This window comes from Pan troglodytes, chromosome 2, assembly GCF_028858775.2.
Source record: "Pan troglodytes isolate AG18354 chromosome 2, NHGRI_mPanTro3-v2.0_pri, whole genome shotgun sequence".
NCBI lineage: Eukaryota > Metazoa > Chordata > Mammalia > Primates > Hominidae > Pan > Pan troglodytes.
In genome coordinates, this window is record NC_086015.1 from 149,772,205 (window position 1) to 149,795,341 (window position 23,137).

At 33.0% G+C, this 23,137-nt stretch overlaps 1 protein-coding gene across 1 annotated transcript; it reads right to left on the reverse strand.

Annotated features, from left to right (window-relative positions):
- Nucleotides 1-1,652: 1,652 nt before the first annotated feature.
- Nucleotides 1,653-21,022, reverse strand: PLSCR5 (phospholipid scramblase family member 5). The gene is made up of 7 exons (XM_063806568.1): nt 20,806-21,022; nt 15,895-16,070; nt 10,649-10,691; nt 9,527-9,747; nt 7,340-7,501; nt 5,274-5,435; nt 1,653-1,735 (listed from the first exon to the last, which is right to left on the reverse strand). The coding sequence occupies exons 1-7, from the start codon at nt 20,816-20,818 to the stop codon at nt 1,697-1,699; spliced, it is 816 nt and encodes a 271-aa protein (XP_063662638.1). The 5' UTR covers nt 20,819-21,022; the 3' UTR covers nt 1,653-1,696.
- Between the last annotated feature and the right edge of the window lie 2,115 nt (nt 21,023-23,137).

Here is a 23,137-nt window from a genome sequence, read left to right on the forward strand (position 1 = left end):
GCAAAATTAGATTCCAGGTTATGTCTATTGCATACAAGGTTTTTGTTCCCTTCTATGACTGCATTGCTTCCAGAATGAAGGTGATACCAGTTACACTGAAAAAATAAATGGTATGACTGGGAGAAAGGTCGCATGTGATTTTAAAATATAGTTATTTTTTGGTAGTTAATTCCTAAACTACTCTGCCTCAGGTACAAGATATGTTATGGTCAATTGAGGCAATGTATATTCTTTGCATGCCAAAGGAGGGGGTTATCAGAAAATGTTAAGGTGTAAATAAGGAAAAAGAAACCGAAGAATACTGAACCAGAGTATGGGGGAGAGAAGCTTTTCATTTTTATGTTATACAGCATAAAGCCCTTACTCCAGAGCCTAGAACTAAATTGATATTTGTGTGTTCTCTGGGGAACTTACTACCACCCATAATATTATTTCTAGGAAATGATCATCTCCTAATTTCAAATGACTCTAACTTGACTAACTTAGTAACAGATGTTTAGCATACATTCTCTTTTTCTAAGTGAAGAATCGCCTGGAATTTCTTGAAACACCCTTATACATGCATAAAACTGTAGGTGGTATTTGTGTAAGTCTAAAATAGAGCCTACATGGCTTCATGGTACCTTGCTTAAAAGAAATCTGTTCCATTTGGAAGAAGGAGAGAATAATTATTGTCATTCATAACAAATTTTCCTTTTGTGTAGGTTTTGGAGATATGTTGATAACTAGTGGATAGTAATCAGGAAAACTCCATAAATGTTGAAGTGAAATATATTAATTTAATTGAATGTACTGGACTCTTTTACTTCTGCATTTGACTCATGGATTAAGATTTTATTTATTTGGTTTCCTTTGCTTGTTTTTAAGTCCTTGAGTTGTCTATTTTTCAGAGCCTTAGATCCCTTAATTGATTGAATTTTCACTGCAAATAGATAAAATTCCTGCTAGACAACACTGCAGGTCTTAGAGGTCTATTTATATGCTTATTTAAATCTCTGGCATGAGTAGGTATTTAAAGCATGCTTTGGTTTGTAAATACTAGTTTCTTTATGGAATGTAACTGTGCCTCTTACCACTAGAATGAATTGATACCATCTATCTTCCTCTTCATCTTTAGATATATTATTCACCCAACTTTTAACTTTTCCAGTGTAAAGTAATAATATCTCACTACAATAAGAAAATTAATAAACAAAGTATAAAGGGACTACTTTCGAAAAAATGTTTTAGAAACTCAGTCCTTTTGATTAGTAACCAGCCTTAGTACCAGAAAAACTTCAAAGTGTTCTCTAAACATTGAATTTTCATCAGTGATGCTGTAAGCCTTAGTTCTCATCTTTCATGCTTACCATTGCAATAACTTCAAAAGGATAAAAAGAAAGAATGGTAATCTCTCAAAGCAACCTTGTGCTCAGGCCAGTAATCACGTATTTAGCTATCATGCATTCACAACTAGATAATTGCCTCATTAAACTGTTTTAATAAATATAATAATTAACATTTTTTTTAACAAAAAAGCAAACATTCAAACCATTCAGAAATGAAATCCAGAGCCCAAGGGATTTCTAGAAGAAAATAAAAAAGAATTAGATAGCGTCAAATATAGACATCTTCAAAGGGAAAGAGATCATTTAAACTTGCTTGTTACTTACTGAAATATGTTCTGCATATTTTATTGTTTTCATTATCTTGGTTATTATAATCCAGCCAGTGAATGTTCAAAGAACATAAAATCCTACAAATAAGTAAACTGAATATAAGTGAATTTACAAAAAGACAACAATTAAGATCAAAAGTTTGACATGCAAGCTTTGATTATGTAAAGCAATTATATTTCCAGTGGTGTTCCAGTATTATGATTTATCAGAAGAAGAAAAATTTAAGTCTTAAGCTTTACAACATTTTATTTTCATGTTGAATTTTCAGAGTATAAGTAACTTAGAAACCCTATCTGAATCTGCATGGTATTGTCAAAGTGTTCCAGTATTATATGATTTATCTGGAGAAGAAAAATTTTGAAATTTTAAGCTTCGTGACTTTTTATTTTCATGTTGAGTTTTCAGAGTATAAGTAACTTGGAAACTTTATCTAAATCTGCATAGTATTGTCAAAGTTTTGGGTGATAAACCCTTTGCAGAATTAGACTGTATGCATTCTGGGTCAGTGTAGGAAGTTATAATGGATACAAATATTTGAACAAAAATTAGATATATTACCAGAGATAATGTGGTCAGCAATAGGTGGTTATTTGAGGGAGTACTGAAAACTACACCAGAGAGAACTCAAAGAGTGAGTGGTGAGTTGGAGGAGTGGTGGGTTGTGAAGTCGTATCTTGGAACCAGAAGAGACCAAAAATTAGATTTCATTTGTGAATTTAGATTTGTATTTAAATCAGGAAATAACCTTATACCAGCAGCTTTCTAAAGCTTTCACCTGAATAAAATAGAAACAGCAATTAAAAATTAAAAACATAATTCTTTCTATAAAATTATGTATAAGGAAAGTAATTTATCTTGGTAATACATGTAAGAAATAGTTTTATAAGCTATATTGGCTGGCAAAAAAAGGCAAATGTTTTACAATATGATGGTAAAAAGAAAAAAAGAGAAATGAAGGGGAGTCATTAACTATTCTCAGTGAACATTTCTCCCTTAAATGCTGGAGTTTAAAAGTTATCCTTTTAGATGATTAGGGTATTATCTAGATCAGTGCTTCTTAAATTTATAGTGCATAGAGGAAGCACCTGAGCATCTTGTTCAAGTGCAGGTCCTGATGCATCTGGGGTGGGATCTGAGATTCTTTGCTTTGAGCAAGCTTCTAGGTGGTGCAGATGCTTGCACTTTGCCCCACACTTTGAGTATGACCTAGATCAACCTTTATGGAACCTACATCTCATCAATCTCTCAAAGCATATGGACTAAGAAATACATGCTTTTTCAAGAAGAACATATGTTTAGAGGGTTTCTGAAACAATAAGAAAAACTGATAAGGTTTAAAATACAGAGAACTGTAGTTCCAATTTTGGCAGTACATTTTAACTATCAGCTTGTTATGTAAAATAGGTGAGTAGGGCAGATTAAAAAGGATCTATTTCTAAATATTAACGTTAAGTGTGGGGCTTAATCAGAAAGGCCTAATGAAGATCTTGGGGAAAGGGTGTGTATGTGGAGGGGTTGGTGTTGAAGTCAGAATGATCAAAGATGGGAACAGTAAGCAAAGGAAGGGTGACAAGTTAAAAGCACTGTCCAGTGGATAGAGGAGAATAGGGAAGAGATGACATTAGGCAACAGGCAAGGTGGACTAAGCTGGTTAGATTTGCAGATGAAAATGGGAGTTGAGAGTAAGTGACAACTTAGTAAGTTTAAAAACCTAGCACTCTATAGATATTACTTCCATCTTCTACCAATAATAGGAGACTGGTAAGTTAAAATAATTCCTCTGAAATCCTGGAGAAATAATCCTAATATACATACTTGTATATGTATATGTATATGTATATATGCATATATATATACATATATATCTATGTATTAAATTCTGAGTTTCAGTGAAGTCATCAGGGAATAATTTTTAGTTCATATATTTTCCAAATATCATTAGAAGAGACTCAGTAAATAGGGCATTAATGTAAACCATCAGATTTAGCATTCTGAAACCCCACAAAACAATAAAACATGAGAAGGAATTTAAGCTTTATAAAAATTTCATGATTACCAAAAGAGCATAACCTGAATCTAACCATGACACAAACTGAAATTAGGCCACAGTTTACAAAATAATTGGCTTATGCACTTAAAAAATGCCAATGTCGGCTGGGCAAGGTGGCTCACACCTGTAATCCCAGCACTTTGGGAGGCCAAGGCGGGTGGATCACGAGGTCAGAAGATCGAGACCATCCTGGCTAACACAGTGAAACCCCATCTCTACTAAAAATACAAAAAAATTAGCCGGGTATGGTGGCACATGCCTGTAATCCCAGCTACTCGGGAGGCTGAGGCAGGAGAATCGCTTGAACCTGGGAGGCAGAGGTTGTGGTGAGCCAAGATTGAGCCACTGCACTCCAGCCTGGGTGACAGAGTGAGACTCTATCTCAAAAAATAAAACAAAAAATAAAACAAAAACAAAAATGCCAATGTCATGAGACTCAGGAAAATGCACATGCGTGTGCACATGTTCATGCACACACATATACACACACACACACCCCTTAGGAACTGTTCCAGGTGAAAGGAAACAAATGAGATGTGACAAAATGGACATACTTCATGATCTTGGATTTTCTATTGTTAGAAAGGACATCATTATGCAAATCAGTGCAAAGCGAATAAAGTCTGTAGATTAGATAATAGCATTGAATCAGTGTTTAGTGCCTGACTTTGACAATAGTACTGTGATGTGTAAAAAAATTCCTTGTTTTTAGGAAATGCACACTAATATAATTAGGGGAAAAGGCATCATGTCTGCAACCTACTCTCAACTCTTATGCTGTTTGTTTTAATCACTTATGTGTGTGCCTGTGTATACACATCTTTTTCATGTATTTATAGAAAATACATGTGTTTATATATCAACAAATAAAAACTCCATAAGTTTTTATGGCTGCATTGAAAATGGTAGGAAATTAGGTAAATATTAGAGGGAAAACTAAGAACAGGATATAGGTCAAGCATTTTGATACAGGTATTATTTGACTTCTGTTCTTCTATCACCAATCTCCATATACCAAAGAAGAAAAGGTTTTCAATATAATTGTAAGTTGGAAAGTAATAACAAGAACATAGTATCTTAGAAATAATGGCAACTGGTACCTATTAACTCATCAAATCATTTCATGTGTCTATGTTCATACTGAGAAGGCAACATTCTTAATATCATCTAGCTCACTATTATGCAATGAACCAGTCTGGAACTTTATCCAGGATAAATCATGTGATATTTATGTTTGCATATTTTTTAGTTCAAGTGAAAATAAGCCAAAAATCTAAATTGAATGTAAAAGCAAGGGGAAACTAGGTTTTAAGGAAATGATGAATAGGATGTGATAATACTTCAATCTTTGAGAAAGGGGATATGAGATCACTGAAGAGGGGCTGCTAACAGAAATGCAGGGTTCTAAATTCTAATTTTTGAAGAACGTTGGTCCTAAGCTATCCTTCTATGAATAAAATATACTCTTTGGGGGTAAAAACTGTGTAAATGGGTTAGGCTATATTGTAATTAACAAGCAAGAGGGAGAATAATAAATCACTCATGCTCTCAAAGCCCATACTTACAAAGAGAAAACAGGCACCGATCATTGCTGCTTTGACTGTTACATCTAGATCTGCAGGAACATGAATTCCGAAATTGTCAGCATTTGTGAAGACATCATTTACAAATCCTGACCAGTACTTTGAAATCTTCCCAATTGTAAGCTTTTCATTAATGGTTTTCACCTTTAGAAAGAAAATAAGGAGTATTAAATTTGAAAGTGAAAAAAGTTGGTTTTATACTTCTGAGGGTGTTTACTTCATGAGAGATTTGAATTATTTTATTTGTCATCTTCAAAATGACAATTCCATGTTACTCATTCCATCATATAAGCATAGGTTTGTAAATTTAGCTTTTCAGTTTACTTTTTAGAAACTTTGCTTTTTTGACAGTTTTCTAGTCCATCATAATTCTTTTTCTTTTTTGTATGCAGATGGAGAATATCAGGATAAATAATTAAGGCTCAGCCACCACAAGATGGCAGCAGGTACATAGTTCAATTGTATGATCTAAGCATGAAGGCGATTTCTTTACTTGAGGTCCAGATTTTAAACCTGAATTCTCCATCTTAAAAATGTAAAAGAAGATATGTTTGAAAAAATATTTTAGAAGGAATTAAATTAATTTCTAGGCATAATTTGTAAACTTTCAAATTTCAGTTGCTAAAATTTTATAATTATTAAAACATTTAAATATTATTGGCCATTGTTAAATCACATTTTTATATTATACTCAGACATTTATTAGGTCAATACTTTCTAACAAATCCTAAATCCTATTTTTACATTAAAAAAATCCTCCTGGTTAATGTACCATATAGGAAGTTAAGACCAACTAGACATCAATCAGTCCTTCTCAGCTAGAAGGAGTTCACAAATCAACTTTATCAGCTATTTGTTTGTTTATTCTGCTTCCCATCCTGATGCTGAAAGTAATTCAAGAGAAACTATCACTTTTTTCAGGGTAGTAAAAGATAGAGAATAGAAAGGGTTACTTAGGACATTTCTATAGCATGAATGCTAAAACTCTTATGTTTAAAATCCTCCTCAATCGTATTACTCGTAGGAAAGTCATGCCAAATCCTTTGGGGATAGGGTGAAGTTGGAACAGCTCAGTTTGCAAAATTTGCATTGTATTCTATGTGCATAGTGTTTCCTGAAGTCCTGAGAACTAAATGCCCTTGCTGAGATATATATGTATGAATGGATGAAAAATAAATATACGCTTTCAATTAGGCTGTCTCCTCTACCTAAGATGTATGTCCAGGACAACCTGTTAAGATATTTATATTGCTACAGATCAAATTTACAACTTTCTATTTTTTAAAGATTCAATTTATACAAATACGAGAATAAGTTTTTATTTTTTATTTTTTATTTTTATTTTTTTTACAAAACTAACTTAGCAAGTCTTAGAAACACAGCTTTTGAGTTAATGCTGTTTTAATGTAACGTGCTGCTGAAATGAGATCTAAACTGGATATGTGATCTCAAGGGCCATAGGAAAGAAGGTACATAATTTAGGTGATTCTAAACTATATATATTGGCTTTATGCCATGTGTCCTGTGATTCTACATAAATAAAACATACTGAAACAAGAATGAAGTGCTAATTTTCAAAATCAGGAAATATTGGTTATCTTAAAAAGGCAAAGCTATGTGTCCAAAAATTTTTGATGTTCAAAGTCTTGGACACATTAAAATAGCAACACATTTACTATTCTAATCAAAGAGATATAGTAGCTTTGTCCATGAAACACATAGAATTATATTTAGCTAAACATGCTTTTATTATAGTAAAATTTATTAAAATTATTTTGGATAATACTTACACTGGTCTATGACAGATATGATGGCCAAGGTGATAAATTTTGTAATATTATTTTAAAAAAATCCTTGGACTTTATATCTCTGGATTTACATATTCCTATTCTTAGCATGTACAATATGGGCTGATTACATTATATTACAAATATGTCATTTTCTGAACTTATTTTAAATGAAATTAATTTGAACATAAAAAAAATTGAATTATGTTGCAAAAAAAATCAGGACCTAAATGAAAACTTCTTTCATTTTGTCAATTGTACCTCAAAATCCACATCGCCAAAACAGCCACATGTCACACAAGGACCAACAATTTTCAAAATATCTTCTTTGTTTGCATTTTGGATTGTGAATTTAGGCAGAAAGGGGTCCCACTTCTGCGTAACGTAACCAACTATAGTACCAGGAGGGGCTTGGATTTCTAACTGTAAGAAGAGATAATGATAAAATAAGATTTTCTTAGGTTATCATATTTTAATTTTACTATAATGTCAATTTACCTGTAAACAATATACTGTTATAAAATTATTTCGATATTCTACAAATCATTCTAAATACCTGCTTCTAAGGATACAGATTTTATAAAATATTTTACAGACAACAAAGAAATTCACTGTATAAACATACGTTTAGCACTGTGCACTAAAAGTCTATGTCTTATTTCCCTAAAGAGAATCTACCCCACGACTATCTTCTGACCCTAGGACAGTGGCTTCTTTGCCATGTTATCCCAAGTACAACCATTGGTCAACCACTGAAGCTGTTCCTATGTGGTTACTCATATCTACTCCTTTTAATTGTAGCCACAACACACATCTATTTTAAGTCTCCTTTATCAATTATTGAGTATTCATATTTTTTTCTCTCAGATTATAAGCTCCCAGATTATCTATATTTAATTAAAAACAAATGCTTCTTGCAGAGTTATAGTCATTAAACACCAGTCTGATTGCTGGTTCGTGGCTTCCAAAGTGTTCGAGACTAGTAGTTGGATTTTTGCATTATCCGGCATTACTTTAGCATTTGACTCCATTACCTTTACATATTTATGTAACCCAATCAAATATTTTGTAAAATAAATTGGGGGTGGGTACAAATTTTTTAAATGTTTGCTTTTAAACCAAGACATCGCCATCATCTGATCTCATTTTGACTTTTCTTATTAAGTTCATAGTCTTATGCATATGTCTATAATGTTCTTGGATAGATAAAAGTGATTTCAACTAGACTGCTTAGAATTAATATAGATTTGCTCTGGGATCACTTTTAAAGTTATTAATTTGCTATTGATCAAAATTTTTTAAAAGTTACTAATAGGTATCAAGATATATATTATGTTTAATTTATGACCCTGGACTACCATTAAAGAAAAAGTTAATTATCAAAAATTTTTAAATGAGCATATTTCTGTGATCATAATGACTACACTCTCTTGGGGCATATTAATATTAAATATCCTCAGTAGACGGATGGAAATTCTTGGGCTCCATGCACGAGCACTTCAATCATTTTATCACTTAGTCAGATGCTTACCTAAAAATAGTTGGAGAATTAGCTTTGATATATGTTATTAGAAACTTCCCTAAATAACCATCTTCCATATTAATATTTTCCCATCACCCTAAGGCCAGTACTTATCCACAGGTTCTAACAGAGAAGGTTGGGCTTAAATTAGGACACCTGGCTCAAGTCCCATCTATAATATTTCCTGATTTCTTGAATGTATAGTCATAGGTAGCCACCTCCACTCTCCTTCCTTGACTGCCAAATGTAGAGAGTAATTATTTCTAGCTCCTAGAGATCTCATGATTCTATTCTTGCTCATGAGTAGAATATCATGGTATCAAAGCTAGTAAAGTAAGTAAAAGTTCTGTGTCAATTTAACTGCATAAGTCAATGAAAGTTATTATTACAGGTGTACTAAATAATAATGTAAATCTATTATATATTAAAATAAAATAATTGAATTATTCCCTGTAGAACAATAACATTGTCTTGCCAAACCTTGGGCTTTGTCATAAATGGGTAAATGCATTGTGAGATTCCATACTAAATAATAATACCTATCCAAGAGGATACCTTAGAGGAGTTTAATATCACTTAGCATTTCCTGGACTTTGCTCCAGTTGGAGAAGACAAAGGGTGTATATGCCCAATGGTGGAACCTGTAGACATTACGATTACATGACTACTATAGAGATTCCAGAGGTCTATCTTATTTACATGATGCATGAGCTGTCTTCAACAGTTTATATCATGAAAGCCACCATAAGAAAAAAGTTTAGTGAATTACCAAGTCCTGAAGCTGATCTGATCCTAAAGGAGCAACATACTATTAATAATTAAAACAACTGGCAGGTTAATTGCCTCATTGCTCCAGATGAATTCCTTTTAAAGAAACAAATGCTAATCTTAAAAATCAAAAAAGACAACCAGAGCCAGTAACTAACCTCTTGTAGGTAGCAAGGGCACCAGCAGCTGTTACATCTCAAGGGCCTGTTCACTGTAATGACCTCTCGACCTGAGTTATCTGTGATCCTCAGGGTGCAAGATCGCAGAGAGGAACAGAAAGTACGATTGAAGCAGATGCTTTCCTCCACTGCAAAGTAAATTCTTTGTCCCAAACTGTTTTTAATCTCATATTTGTTGGAGGTCTCAGTACCAAGTATCACTAATGGAACAACAACAAAAAATTATAAAAACATTTTTTTCCTTAGTATTGATAACTTTAAATAAAGGGGAGATGTTATTAAAAGAATACAGTGTCTGATCAATTATTAAATATATGGTATCTTCTTCACACAAATTTATTTCTATGCTCTAAATTTTTAGGACTTAGCCATGGAAATAAAAGTAAATGGTGAGAATAAAGCTATATAATTAATTAATGTTTATTCCAGATATATGACCTACTTGAGAACATGTAGTGTACCTTTTCACTAAAGGACAAATGCTTTAAAGAATAATTTATAGCTCAAAAATAATTATATTATTGTTATAGAACTATTGGGACAACTCATGGTGATAATAGTGATTTTGTCTAAAATATTTGTCTGGTAATATATCTAAAGGTGTATGCTATCCTGCTATTTCAATTTTTATATATATTTAGGCATAATATAGAGCACTAAACCCAGAAAATACTCAAGTAATTTGAATCCAGTTAGTCATGCTTGTAAATTTGTAGATTCTTAAATAATTTGCCTATTTGGTAAATCACTCATTTAGTCAAAACCTTGACTTCCATTTTTGAAATTATTAGGAAACTTAAATGATTAGCATCCACGGAAATGATCAAATACCTTTTACTATTTTAAAGTATATGTAATGTCAGAATTTGAATGGCAATATCACCAAAGATTCAGAGTTTTATGCTTCTATTTTATCTAAATAAGACTAATAATTTTACTTTCAGCTTTTAATTGAAAAAAGACCTAGTCCTCTTTTTGATCTAATTCTATTCTACACATTTAACTTTCTCATTTATAACATATTTAGATGCAAAGAAACTTCTGAAAACTAAAATGTTTTCAATAGTTTTAATAAATATGTAATATATATAATGCACTTACTTCCAAGCAGCTCCACCTGCTGGTGTATAATTATCAGGTCTAACTGTAAAGGATGACATAAAAGGAAATAAAAAGTATTAACATCACACCGAAAACCTTTGGAGATACTACTATTATCCTATTTACTATATTACATAAAATTAGTGATTTTCATGCTTTCTATTAGGAAAACAGTTGAAAATATCTCACATTTTACAATGCAAAAGAACGTAATTTTTTTTTTAATTTAAAGAAAAATTTAGAAGAACCGTGAAAATTCCAAGGCAGCATTGAGCAAGAATAAGAATAGCAACGGGGCTGGGCGCAGTGGCTCATGCCTATAAATCCAGTACTTCTGGAGGTCAAGGTAGGCAGATTGCTTGAGCCCAGGAGTTCGAGACCAGTCTGTGCAAAATGGCAAACCCCTGTCTTTACAAAAATTAGCTGGCTGTAGTGGCGTGCGCCTCTAGTCCCAGCTACACAGGAGAGAGGTGGAGGTGGGAGGATAGCTTGATCCTGGGAGGTCGAGGTTGTGGTGCACAGTACACTCCAGCCTAGTCCCCAGAGGGAGACTCTGTCTCAATTAAAAAAAAGAAAAAGAAAGAAAAAGGAGGCTGAGACAGAACTAACTCTGTGTTAACTCCGCAATAATGAGAAAATTAGAGTAGATCTTGAAAACAAGAGTTTGTGAAGATTTTTAAACAATCTCTGAATTATAATGTTTAAGATGTTTTACAACTCAATTTTTTTAGAAGACATGAAACAACACAATAATGATTTGAATGCCTGGCCTCTCCTCTTAACCTCTGCCTACATCTACTATCACTCTGTCAAACTGCAACTCATATCTTTCAGTGATGGAATATATTTGTTAAACCTGAAAGGTTATTGTATACATTTTTCTCTCATTCACACTTTCCTTTGGACTAAAAATAAAAATGAGTTCCTGTGGATGCCAACAAAATACCAATTTAAGTCAAATAAATGTTATGGCACTAAATACATTACAAGATTTGACTTATATAATTAAAAATAAAGTTAATTTACAGAGATAAAGTATCCACAGATAATTGAGAAATGATGATTAAATTAAAAAATCTGTAATGCAAATTGCTTTTTAAAGGAAATATGAAAGTTATGTTCTTATAAAGAAATTTATTTGTGTTTATTTTATTTTTATTTTTTGAGACAGAGTTCAGCTTTGTGGCCCAGGCTGGAGTGCAGTGGCACCATCTTGGCTCACTGCAACCTCCACCTCCTAGGTTCAAGCAATTCTCGTGCCTCAGCCACCTGAGCAGTTGGGATTACAGGTGCACGCCACCATGCTCGGCTAATTTTCGTATTTTTAGTAGACACACAGGGTTTTGCCATGTTGGCCATGCTGGTCTCAAATTCCTGGCCTCAAGTGATCCACCCACCTCAGCCTCCCAAAATGCTGGCATTACAGGTATGAGCCACTGTGCCTGGCCTATTTGTGTTTATTTTCAATCTGATATTCAGTACTTGAAGATCCAGTAATGCAAAAGCATGAACACTAAATATGCTGCTGATCATTGTATTTTCTAACGCTTCATTTTTCCTTTCACCTTAAAATTTTCTTCACCATATTCTCCCTTCGCATTAATAAACTCACCAGTAACTATTAAACTAACTAGTCATTACTAAAATTTGGTATTGATTGGACATCACAATCTCAGAACATTTGAAGCTACATGATTTCCCTCATTCTCCTTGTATGTCCTAAGGTGAAGGTAAAACTAATATCATTTTCTCTATTTAAACCTTATTATTGATAAAATAACATGTGTGCCCTCTTTTTTAAGATTCACAAAAATATTTTTCCAAAAATAATTTATGATCTAAGATATTCTAAAACCTAAATTAACAATAATGAGAAAGCTTTTATTAGAAAAAAAATACTAGACCAAGTCTTTAGTAGTGTACTGCATTAGTTCTGTTATCTTCTGAGGAAAACGGAGTGGTAAGCCTCAACAAGGATATACGTTATTATTTAGTAGTTGATCTAAGCAAAAGTAGCTTAGAAATGGAGATCTGTGTGATCAAGAATAAAGTGGGAGTTTAGGTACTTTGAATACTGTTGTCATGAATCAAGTTCTAGTATTGAAATTTAGAAACTATTAATTGAAGTCCACCTGACAATGAAAAAGTAGTACCTCTCTAATATCCAACAATAACAGTTTTTTTTAATTGAATAACTACCATAAGGTAGTCACTGTGCTAGATGTTTAGACAGCATCTGATTTAATCCTCACAAAAACTCAGAGAGATAAATATCATTAATTTTAAATGTGAGGAAACAAGCCCACAGAGATTAAGTAATTTGCCCACCATCACAGAACTCGTAAATGGACATCAATTCTGACATGCATTCTATTCTGTTTCTTTACTGACATCACTACGCTAAATTTAAGGGAAATAAGTCTTAAGTGACGATATGAAACTTGAGTACCTTTCCTATTTTCTTTACTCTTATACCCTCCCCATCCTCTGTAATAACATTTGATTTGCTCTCTCTGTGAAAAAATCTCCTGGATTTAAGGGAGTTGTTTGTTTTAGGTTGTTCTTGTAGTTTTCCTTAAATAGCACATAGCCACTTACAAACTATGGCCCAAAGGGGCATTTTCCATTCTTTTTCTATTCATTGATAGACTAGCAATTTTGGAAACTTTAAACAGATTGAATTATACATTTAGGTGTCATGGCAAGTAAAACTTAACTCCTTAAGTATGAAAGCTGTAGAAATGAAAATACAATGAGAGGATTAGATGTATGGCTTAATAATTAATTAAAAAAAAATCAAGTTGACAGGTATCAGTGATTCCATTTGATATATGTATTTCAAAATAAATTGGATATTTACATGTTTTGTAGACTTTAACTCATTACTCTTATGTATAGGTGACTAAATTATAATAATTATTCTTTGACACTATACAGTAAAATGTTATTGACTGTATGAACATGTAAATCTAATTTGGAAAGAATTTATTGATTTTACTCTTAGATTTAATGTACATTATATAGCTAAACACTCATATATGTATACTTTCAAATTGTTCATGGAAACAAGATTCTCAATAGTAATTGGATGGACTTGATTAAAAGAGAATAGATGTTAAAATATTTTATTTAAATTTTTAAATTTAGAACATATTAATTGTATATTTCCTGTTTATTCATTGATTAATGTACTATTTCCAAATGTTCATTATTTTGTTTGATTTTTGTGGCTTTTAGGGAAAAGTTGGCGTCTAAAAATTCATTTTATATTGTGTCTCTTCCAGACTCATGGCATAACAGTTTGGAAGTGCTCATTCATCCTTTTATATGTGCACTGCTTTAAAGTAAAGTAAATAAATGTTCTTTTAGTATAAAGTGAGGAAATTACCTTTCCCTTTAGAAGTAGAATATTCAACAATTGGTGGCATATTTTTCTTTTCTTGGAACGATTAACAAAGGTATATTTTTGGAAAATTTATTCCATTTTAGAACCAAAGCCAATGGGCTCATATCTCTACTTATTGAACACAACAAAAATGTATTCATGTCAAGCATCTGGCTCCGGGTGTGTCATCATTCATGAATGGAAGAAGAATATGTGATGACCATATGTGATCATCAAACCTCAGCCCTCTGGCACTGGTATATCACTTTTATACTTGGCAAAACCTTGTCTGACAACATTCCCAAACAGCTTGCAGCAGTTAATCAACTCTAGTCAGCTATTACAGCTGATCCTTTCTGCAGATGGAAGATGGTAGGTTTGCGTTTCCAGCTCTTTTACATATCTCCCTGAGCTCTCCAGTCTCTAAAGTACATTTGTCTGCCAGTGGGTTTCTGGAGAAGGCATCTGCAATTATAAACATTTTCCCAGGAACATATGCTGCATGCAGCTTAAACCCTATCAGGCATAACAGAAATCTCTTGTACCTTAAGGGAATTAACACAGAGATTTGATTTTGATAAAGGAGATAGACTTTATAGTTTGAAAGAATGCCAAACAAGCTGAAAATTGCAGCAGATGTGCTGACATCTCAATATTAGTGTAATTGTACTTCTAATCCTTTTTAGGATAAAATACAAAAGCAACAATAATATACATACATGAATAGCAATAGCTGAATTTTATATGCCATAAAATTCAGATAGTGATATTTTGATTGATTTATTATAAGGCTTGAATCCTGCCTACTCTACAATGACTAGAACAGTGACTATACCCAATAGCAATATGCTCTTTTAAGCAAATTGGCCTGGAGATGCAGTGGTATCAGCAGACAATGTTCACTTTATAACCGCTTTCTCTTGGATTTGTGTCCTCCTTTTGAGATTCAGTTGAAGACATTGAACTCAGCTCATTGTTGAAGTCTCTCTAGTACTTTGATCCTTAACAACCTCTCTCTCCTCTATACACCTGCACAAATTACAATAGTGTGTTTATCAGTCATTTGTACACAGGCTTGCACATTGCATTAACTTTTTTTTTTTTTGTCTTGCCAATTAGGTTGCAGAACTTTTGGGTAAGAGGGGCTAGGTTTCGTGCTTTTTATATGTCTCTAGTATAGCAAGCACTCGACAAATATTCTTTAAATAAATAGCTGTAGATGACTAGGTATGTTAGAAAATTTCTTTTCTTTTCTTTTTTTTTTTTTTCCAAGGCAAGTCTCACTCTGTCACCCAGTCTGGAGTGCAATGGTGAGATCACAGCTCATTGTAGCCTTGACCTTCCTGGGCTCAGGTGATCCTCCCACCTCAGCATCCCGAGTAGCTAGGACCACAGGCAAATGTCACCATGCCCTGATAATTTTTATAGAGACAGGGTTTTATCATGTTGCGCAGCCTGGTCTGGAACTCCTGGCTTATCCACATGCCATGGGCTCCCAAAATGCTGGGATTACAGGCGTGAGCCACCGTGCCTGGCATATTAGACAATTTCTTGAGCAAAAATTTACTGACACCTTGAACAATGAACAAGTGGATAAATATGCTAAACAGCTCCATCAAAAATATTTAGTCTCATCATTCTGTCAAATAAATAAGGAAGATAAAAGTAGTAATAAGATACACTTTTAAAAATAGTAGAAATAAATAAAGTTAATATTTTATAATTTTATGATTTATAATGCTTTTTTCATTTCAATAAATTATTGGTTAAATTCTTTCAACCTTGATTGAAAAGCCAGAAAGAAAGTTTGTATTAATTTTAAGGGTAGAACATATCTGTAGTAATAGAAAGATAAAAACACCTGGCTTAAATATTCTAGACCGGGAGGGAGACTGACTGTTGGCAGGAAACTGCTTGGCAGAGGGAGACTCAGCTGCCATGCTTGGTTCCCTGGATTGGAAGAGGCAGGAAGGCTTTGGTCTGGGTCTGGAGCTCCAGGAAGAAAACCAGTCAGATCTCTTCTTTGGTTCTGGGCATCTGCAAGAGAATGGAAATCCCAATCCATATTTAAATTTAGGCCATTTTATTCAGTCCTTCTTAAAGTATTTGTTACTTCTTGATTGATAGGATAGTTTATCTCCTGCCTCTCATTTTAATGCCCTTTTCCTTCTTTTCACTACTCACTGCCATTATTACTTGTCCCCTAAGTTAGAAAAAAAGAAACGCAGAAGACTGCTGGTAGTAGTTGTGAGAAAAAGTTGAATTTAGCCAAAATAAAAGACTTTAGAAAAAAATATGCATATGTGTATATGTATCTGTATATATATAATTACTTGCATATATATACTTACTGCATATATATTTATATGCATACATAAATTATATATTATATACATATATGAACCAAAATGTGGAGAGTAATTATCGGTTACTTTATACGTATATAAATTATATATTATATAACTATATATAGGTATATACATATAAATCGATGTTACTTGAATAGATATGCAGTAATATATGTCTATATATTTATAGATATACTTATTTTTATATATTTATATTTGTATAAGTCTATATTTATATAACCAATAATAGTTTGAAGCTATGCATCCTTTTGTAGCTCACCCAATATTACAAAATATAAAAGATATCATTATCAAAGAATTCTATAAAGTTTGACTAAAATTTTTAGAGAAGACATCTGTTTTCTATATTATTGCCAGGTAAATATGTTACCATTTTAATCATCTTTTATTTTGAAATTTGGGGGTTTGTTATTTACTTTGCATTACTCTGTGTAATTTTATGTATAACCCCTAATAAGGTGATATATGCAAAAGTTGTTTTGTTTAAAAATATAAATGATAGCCTTTCTACTATTTTTTTCTTCTCACATAACTACCACTTGGATAGCTCTCTCATTAGATATCATTTTTTTTTCAAAGAATATCAGTGTTTTTACTTCTCATGTTTAGTAATCGACAAAGTGTTAGAGCTTTCACAAGTGCATTCAGTTAGTTTATCCACATTATGCTGTTTTAGATTGGGTATAGATGTGAAGCAAGGTTTGTGGCAGGTATTTTCAAAGATGAGAAGGGCCATTATGAAGACAAGTAAATCAGATTGTCCTAAAGACATATAAAAGAGAAGGGCAAGGAAATTGCTTCTGCATTGACAACAAGTAGGAAATTTATAACAGCTACACAAAGATTTGAATAAGTATTCTCATTACTCATATACCAAAATTGAAGCGGAATCCATATGATTAGCAGCAAATTACAATGTTCTCACTTCAGCAATGACTCTCAAATTCGTGAATGTTTGTGTGTGGGGCTGGGGGGGAGGTGAAGAAATATCTTTATCTTTTAAATCTGTGAAAAATAAATTCTAAAAATGAATTGGGTTTCCTTTGGTGATAGTAAATTTCTCATCATTAAGAAAACTCAAGCATATTCTGCATTCATTCATTCATTTATTTATTCATGAAGTAAATTCATTCATTTATTTATTTAACCTTAAGGTTGTAAGAATAAACTGAGTTTATTATTATTAGTGTAGGGCTATTAAGTTTGTACTGGTCTGTGATATTTAGAATGTAGACATGCTTTATGGTTAGGACCAAATGGAATAACTTGTCAAATGGCCCCACTAAAATACAGCTTCCTACTGATAATACTATAGCAGTTTGGTTTCCGCAAGTACCCCCATCCTGAACTTCTCACACATCTGGGTCAGATACAAAGGATATAGGCTTTAGACCTCCCCCTGCTCTTGAGAATGGCTTCTCAATAAGATCCTAGGAAGTAAACCCAGAGAAAGGCTATGTAACACTATGTCAGATTTGGGAGAAGAGCTAATGGCCATTAATATAACAATAACGATGCAAAAATATTAAAAGGCAATAAACATTATTTCTTTAGCATTAGTGCAAAATGTACCATTGTCACTTTCAGAAAAACATAGAGGCAAAATTATGATCTAGGGAAAACTAGTTCACAATGATAAAATCCAGAATAGTGGTCCATCTTGGGAAAGGGAGGATGCATGGCTATTGGCTAGAAAGAGAACATTATAGAATCTAGAAATGTCTATATCTTGATCTTGGTGGTTGTCATGAATGGGTCCTTATTTTAAAAATCATGGAGCCTAGGTTTTGTGCTCTCTGTACTTCACTGCACATATTATCTCTCAATTAAAAACCATGTGTAGGGATTAATTTCCAACAATAGCTGGTATAAGATTTTTAGATTCTCTCTCATTGTAAACTTAATTGTTAAAGGGATTCACAAATTACCCCAATTTTATCTTGTAAATTATGTTTGCTGTAACAAAATGCAGTAGGTTATGGAGGGTTTGGCAAGTAGCTGTACATTCTTACCGAGGCCTAGAGGGCCTTAGACTTCACAGCAGGTCCAGAAGCATTAATGTACTTGGAGCTCAGAGGATATTGTGTCCAAAGTCTTTATTTAGGAGTAGAGTGTGAATGAGTCTCTGCCTGAGACTGTTGAGAGACATCACTATTCTGAGATCACTAGCTGCTTCTTCTGGGATTTTAGTTCACATTGAAGCAACCTTTGGAGACAGCTCTTGCTCAGTTTAGATCACCCTGTTTGAGAGCAACTTGCTCTTAAATTGTGTTAATTTCTACTAACCCAGGATGCTCCAGATCACACAAATGTCTCTTCAGTTCTAATGGCACCCGGTATTTAGACTGTCTTTTGCTTTAGTAGTGCTGATTGATCTGCCTATGAAATGTGTGAAATGTACAATTAGTCTGCATTCCCTGGGAAAATGCTAATTGCCAATATAGTTACTGGACAAGAAAACATGATGTTATAAATAATGTCTTTATATACAGTTGAAGAAAACTATCCACAAAAATGTTTTACTTAGATAATGGTGATAATTTGACTTGCCCTCTTAAACAAGATATCTAATTCACAAGAAAGCTTCGTTATCACTTATATTCTCCTAGGTAGTATGAAGTCTCTAATAGGTGTTTTATCCTTCCATGCATTAAATATTTTGAGCCAGTTGCAGAAGGAGGGTCAGTTTTCCACCCGAAGTTTTGCTTCTAAGTTTAGACTTGGGTCTTTATCATTATGGAATATCACTGCTTCCTGTTAGATTAATCATATTTTGACATAATATTACTTTCCAGTCACAAGTTTCTTCAAAGACTCAGACAACCAGATGAAGAAGGAACTCCTTTGAATTTCGTACTGGCTTTGAATTTCTATCTACTCTTTTAAAAATGTATAACTAGCTTATAAATATTTTATACACTCTGCAACTCTTTACCTTACAGTCTACAGTATTGCTGTAACTCTTATTTTATAAAGTGATGAAGTATTTTGGACTAAATGGTAGTATCAGCCTTAAATGAAAGGAAATATTTGTCAAGGTTTTTTGTTTATTTGTCTTCAGATAGAAAAAAATGACACATACATTAAATTCATGATTTTGCGATATCACATCTATGTTTTACAATTTGTGTGAGCTTTCTCAGTGATTCTGAGGGACTGAGGGACTGGTCTACATTAAAGATTGATAAAAAATGGAAAGATTATCTCATTTGTTCCATATTAAATAGTGACCAAAAGTGTGTTTTGATAAACGAAGCAAGTAAGCATACACATTTGTTTGAATGGATCACTAATTTAGGATATTACAAATTGATGGGCCCTATTATCCTATTTGTAATTAATTTAAAAGGTTTTCACCAATTATACTAATTATAATTCTTCATGCTAAAACTTTTCATTATAGCCTAGGCTTTAATGGTTCATTCTGACAATGAAATGAAAGCACATTATAATTTTATTTCTTACACAGTTTCACAGGTGTTTTTAGTGAGATTGCAACTTACTTTAAAAACAACTACATCTCTTGTCTTTTTAGACCTTCTTTAAAGTAAGATAATGTAATTATATTTTTGCAGTTTTAGGAATTTGAGAAAAAACTCATCAGTCCTACTCCCCAAAAGTCTGCTAAGTGATCTGTGTGCTTAAAGTAGATATTTTCTGTTTGTTTTCTATCTTTAATTTACCATAAGGAAATTTCAAGATATTTTTGCTTTATAATTCAGAAATGCTTATTTCTAGCCCATCACATTTAAGAATCAATAATAACACGTCAGATTCTTTATAATAAATGGCTATATCACATAATTTGAATAACAAATGGGAAATTAAAACTCAGAGAGTGTAACTGGATTGTCTGTAACTCAAAGGCTGAATGCTTGATGGGATGGATATCCCATTCCCCTTTATGTCCTTAATTCACATTGCCTGCTTGTATGAAGACATCTCATGTATCCCATAAGTATATATACCTACTATGTACCCACATAAATTTTTAAAATTTTAATTAAAAAAATTATTAAATTGCACTTTAACACTTTCTAACTTATGTGTGAAAAGTTTTCTTCAAATCCTTTTAAACTTAAAATATCACCCTGTCCTTGTGTTTAACATTGAAGATTCCCATTCTAAACTTTGCTATGCAGCTTTTCTTATTAATTCACTATGTTTGTATTCATGATAACTAAAACATCGTTTACATCTGAACTTTTACAGTCTGTCAGATAAAGTGTTTTTACATGTAACTCAACATGCTCCTGGGAGTTAAGATTTTAAAATCACAATGTTCAAAAGTGACAAATGACAGCTTTTAAAGTACCAATCTAACTGGTTGTAACACATCCACAATTGTATATTTTTAGTCTTAATATAAGAAAAAATTCTTAGTTGGTTATATTTACTCTTACCTTTAGAGGCCATGAAGATGTCTGAGTCACTTCTTCAAAGGTTGCCAGGTTGGAAAACAAAGGCTTTTCTTGTTGCAGCAAGGAGAGAAAACGCAGCATGCACAAAACTTCAGAACGTGTTTGTCTGCCTCTTGTCAGCTTACATATAACAGAGGAAGGGAGTCCCTTGCTGTTTCTAGACTTCTGGACTTTATCAGTTTGGACAACAGAGTGAGATGAAACTGTCACAAAAGTAAACGCTGTTCAGAAACCATCATATAACTTTGGTGGCTGAAGGAACAATTTAAAAATAATAAAAACCAGAAAGGAAAGCACACAACACTCATTTTAAGAGTCTTTTTTTTTTTAACCAAGTTGTTTTTGTATTTCTTAGAATATACACATTTGCATTCAGTCTTATATCAGAAATATCCTGTATTTCTCAATTTCTAGAAGTCTCCTTTCCAGATTCTGTGATAAAACATCCTATTGTATAAATTTTTGACAGTTCTAAATACAATTCTTTACACGTTGAAAATGTTTGAACATTATTATTGTTATTTTTCTGTTGGATTTATCTCCATCTCTTCAACTCAAAACAAATAAGAAGAGGATATATTCCCTACTATTATATAAATAAATCTTAATTTTCATTTTTAATTGAATTTGATTAATCAGAGGCATTGGAATATACAAACCTTCAATAGCCTTGCAAAGCTAATCAAAATTTACAGGTGATATTTAACTGCATTGAATTCTAAGGAAAGAAAACAAGTGCTGTAACCTTGACTGGACAGCTCCTATTTCTAAATGCAGCTGCCCAGGTGACCATGGAGATTTTGCTCACCAAGTCAATTGCCCTACATGGTATGATTCACAAAGGTTGAACGTGCAGGATATATTGCATTATCAGCAACACTGTCTTTTTCTAAAAATAGTTAAGAGGCTTCAGGAGGTATACCTGGTGATGAAAAATTATAAAGTCAACCTAACAGTTTGCAGACTGCCAAAAGTTTGAGTTTTCCTTATTTGACAAAGAGGAGTGGTTTTGTTGTTGTAGTTTTCTTAGTGTTTGGAGTTGAAAAAAGCTACCATTATTTAAGTTGTTGTTTTGCAGAAAAGATGTGTGAATATGATTAATATTTTTAACTTAAACTGTATGTTTCCTAAGTTTTTTTCTAATGTTTGTCATGAGCATTTAGAAAAACTTTAATACAAAAAATTAAGTTATTAACACTATCAAATAAGATTAAAAAAATTTTTTTTATTATACTCTAAGTTCTAGGGTACATATGCACAACATGTAGGTTTGTTACATATGTATACATCTGCCATGTTGGTGTGCTGCACCTATTAACTCATCATTTACATTAGGTATATCTCCTAATGCTATCCCTCCCCTCTCCCCCAACCCCACAACAGGCCCCGGTGTGTGATGTTCCCCCTCCTGTGTCCATGTGTTCTCATTGTTCAATTCCCACCTGTGAGTGAGAACATGCAATGTTTGGTTTTTTGTCCTTGCGATAGTTTGCTGAGAATGATGGTTTCCAGCTTCATCCATGTCCCTACAAAGGACATGAACTCATCATTTTTTATGGCTGCATAGTATTCCATGGTGTATATGTGCCACATTTTCTTAATCCAGTCTATCATTGTTGGACATTTGGGTTGGTTCCAAGTCTTTGTATTGTGAGTAGTGCACAATAAACATACGTGTGCATGTGTCTTTGCTCAGCAAAAGAAACTACCAACAGAGTGAACAGGCAACCTACAGAATGGGAGAAAATTTTTGCACTCTACTCATCTGACAAAGGGCTAATGTCCAGAATCTACGAAGAACTCAAACAAATTTACAAGAAAAAAACAAACAACCCCATCAAAAAGTGGGCAAAGGATATGAACAGACACTTCTCAAAAGAAGACATTTACGCAGCCAACAGACACATGAAAAAATGCTCATCATCACTGGTCATCAGAGAAATGCAAATCAAAACCACAATGAGATATCATCTCACACCAGTTAGAATGGCGATCATTAAAAAGTCAGGAAACAACAGGTGCTGGAGAGGATGTGGAGAAATAGGAACACTTTTACACTGTTGGTGGGACTGTAAACTAGTTCAACCATTGTGGAAGACACTGTGGCAATTCCTCAGGGATCTAGAACTAGAAATACCATTTGACCCAGCCATCCCATTACTGGGTATATACCCAAAGGAATATAAATCATGCTGCTATCAAACAAGATGTTTTGAAATGGGGTCAGAATTCACCAGTTAATTTTGACTGCCCTACACAGCACAAATTTTGGAATAAAAATAAAAATCTTAGTGAATTAAACATATTTGTGAAC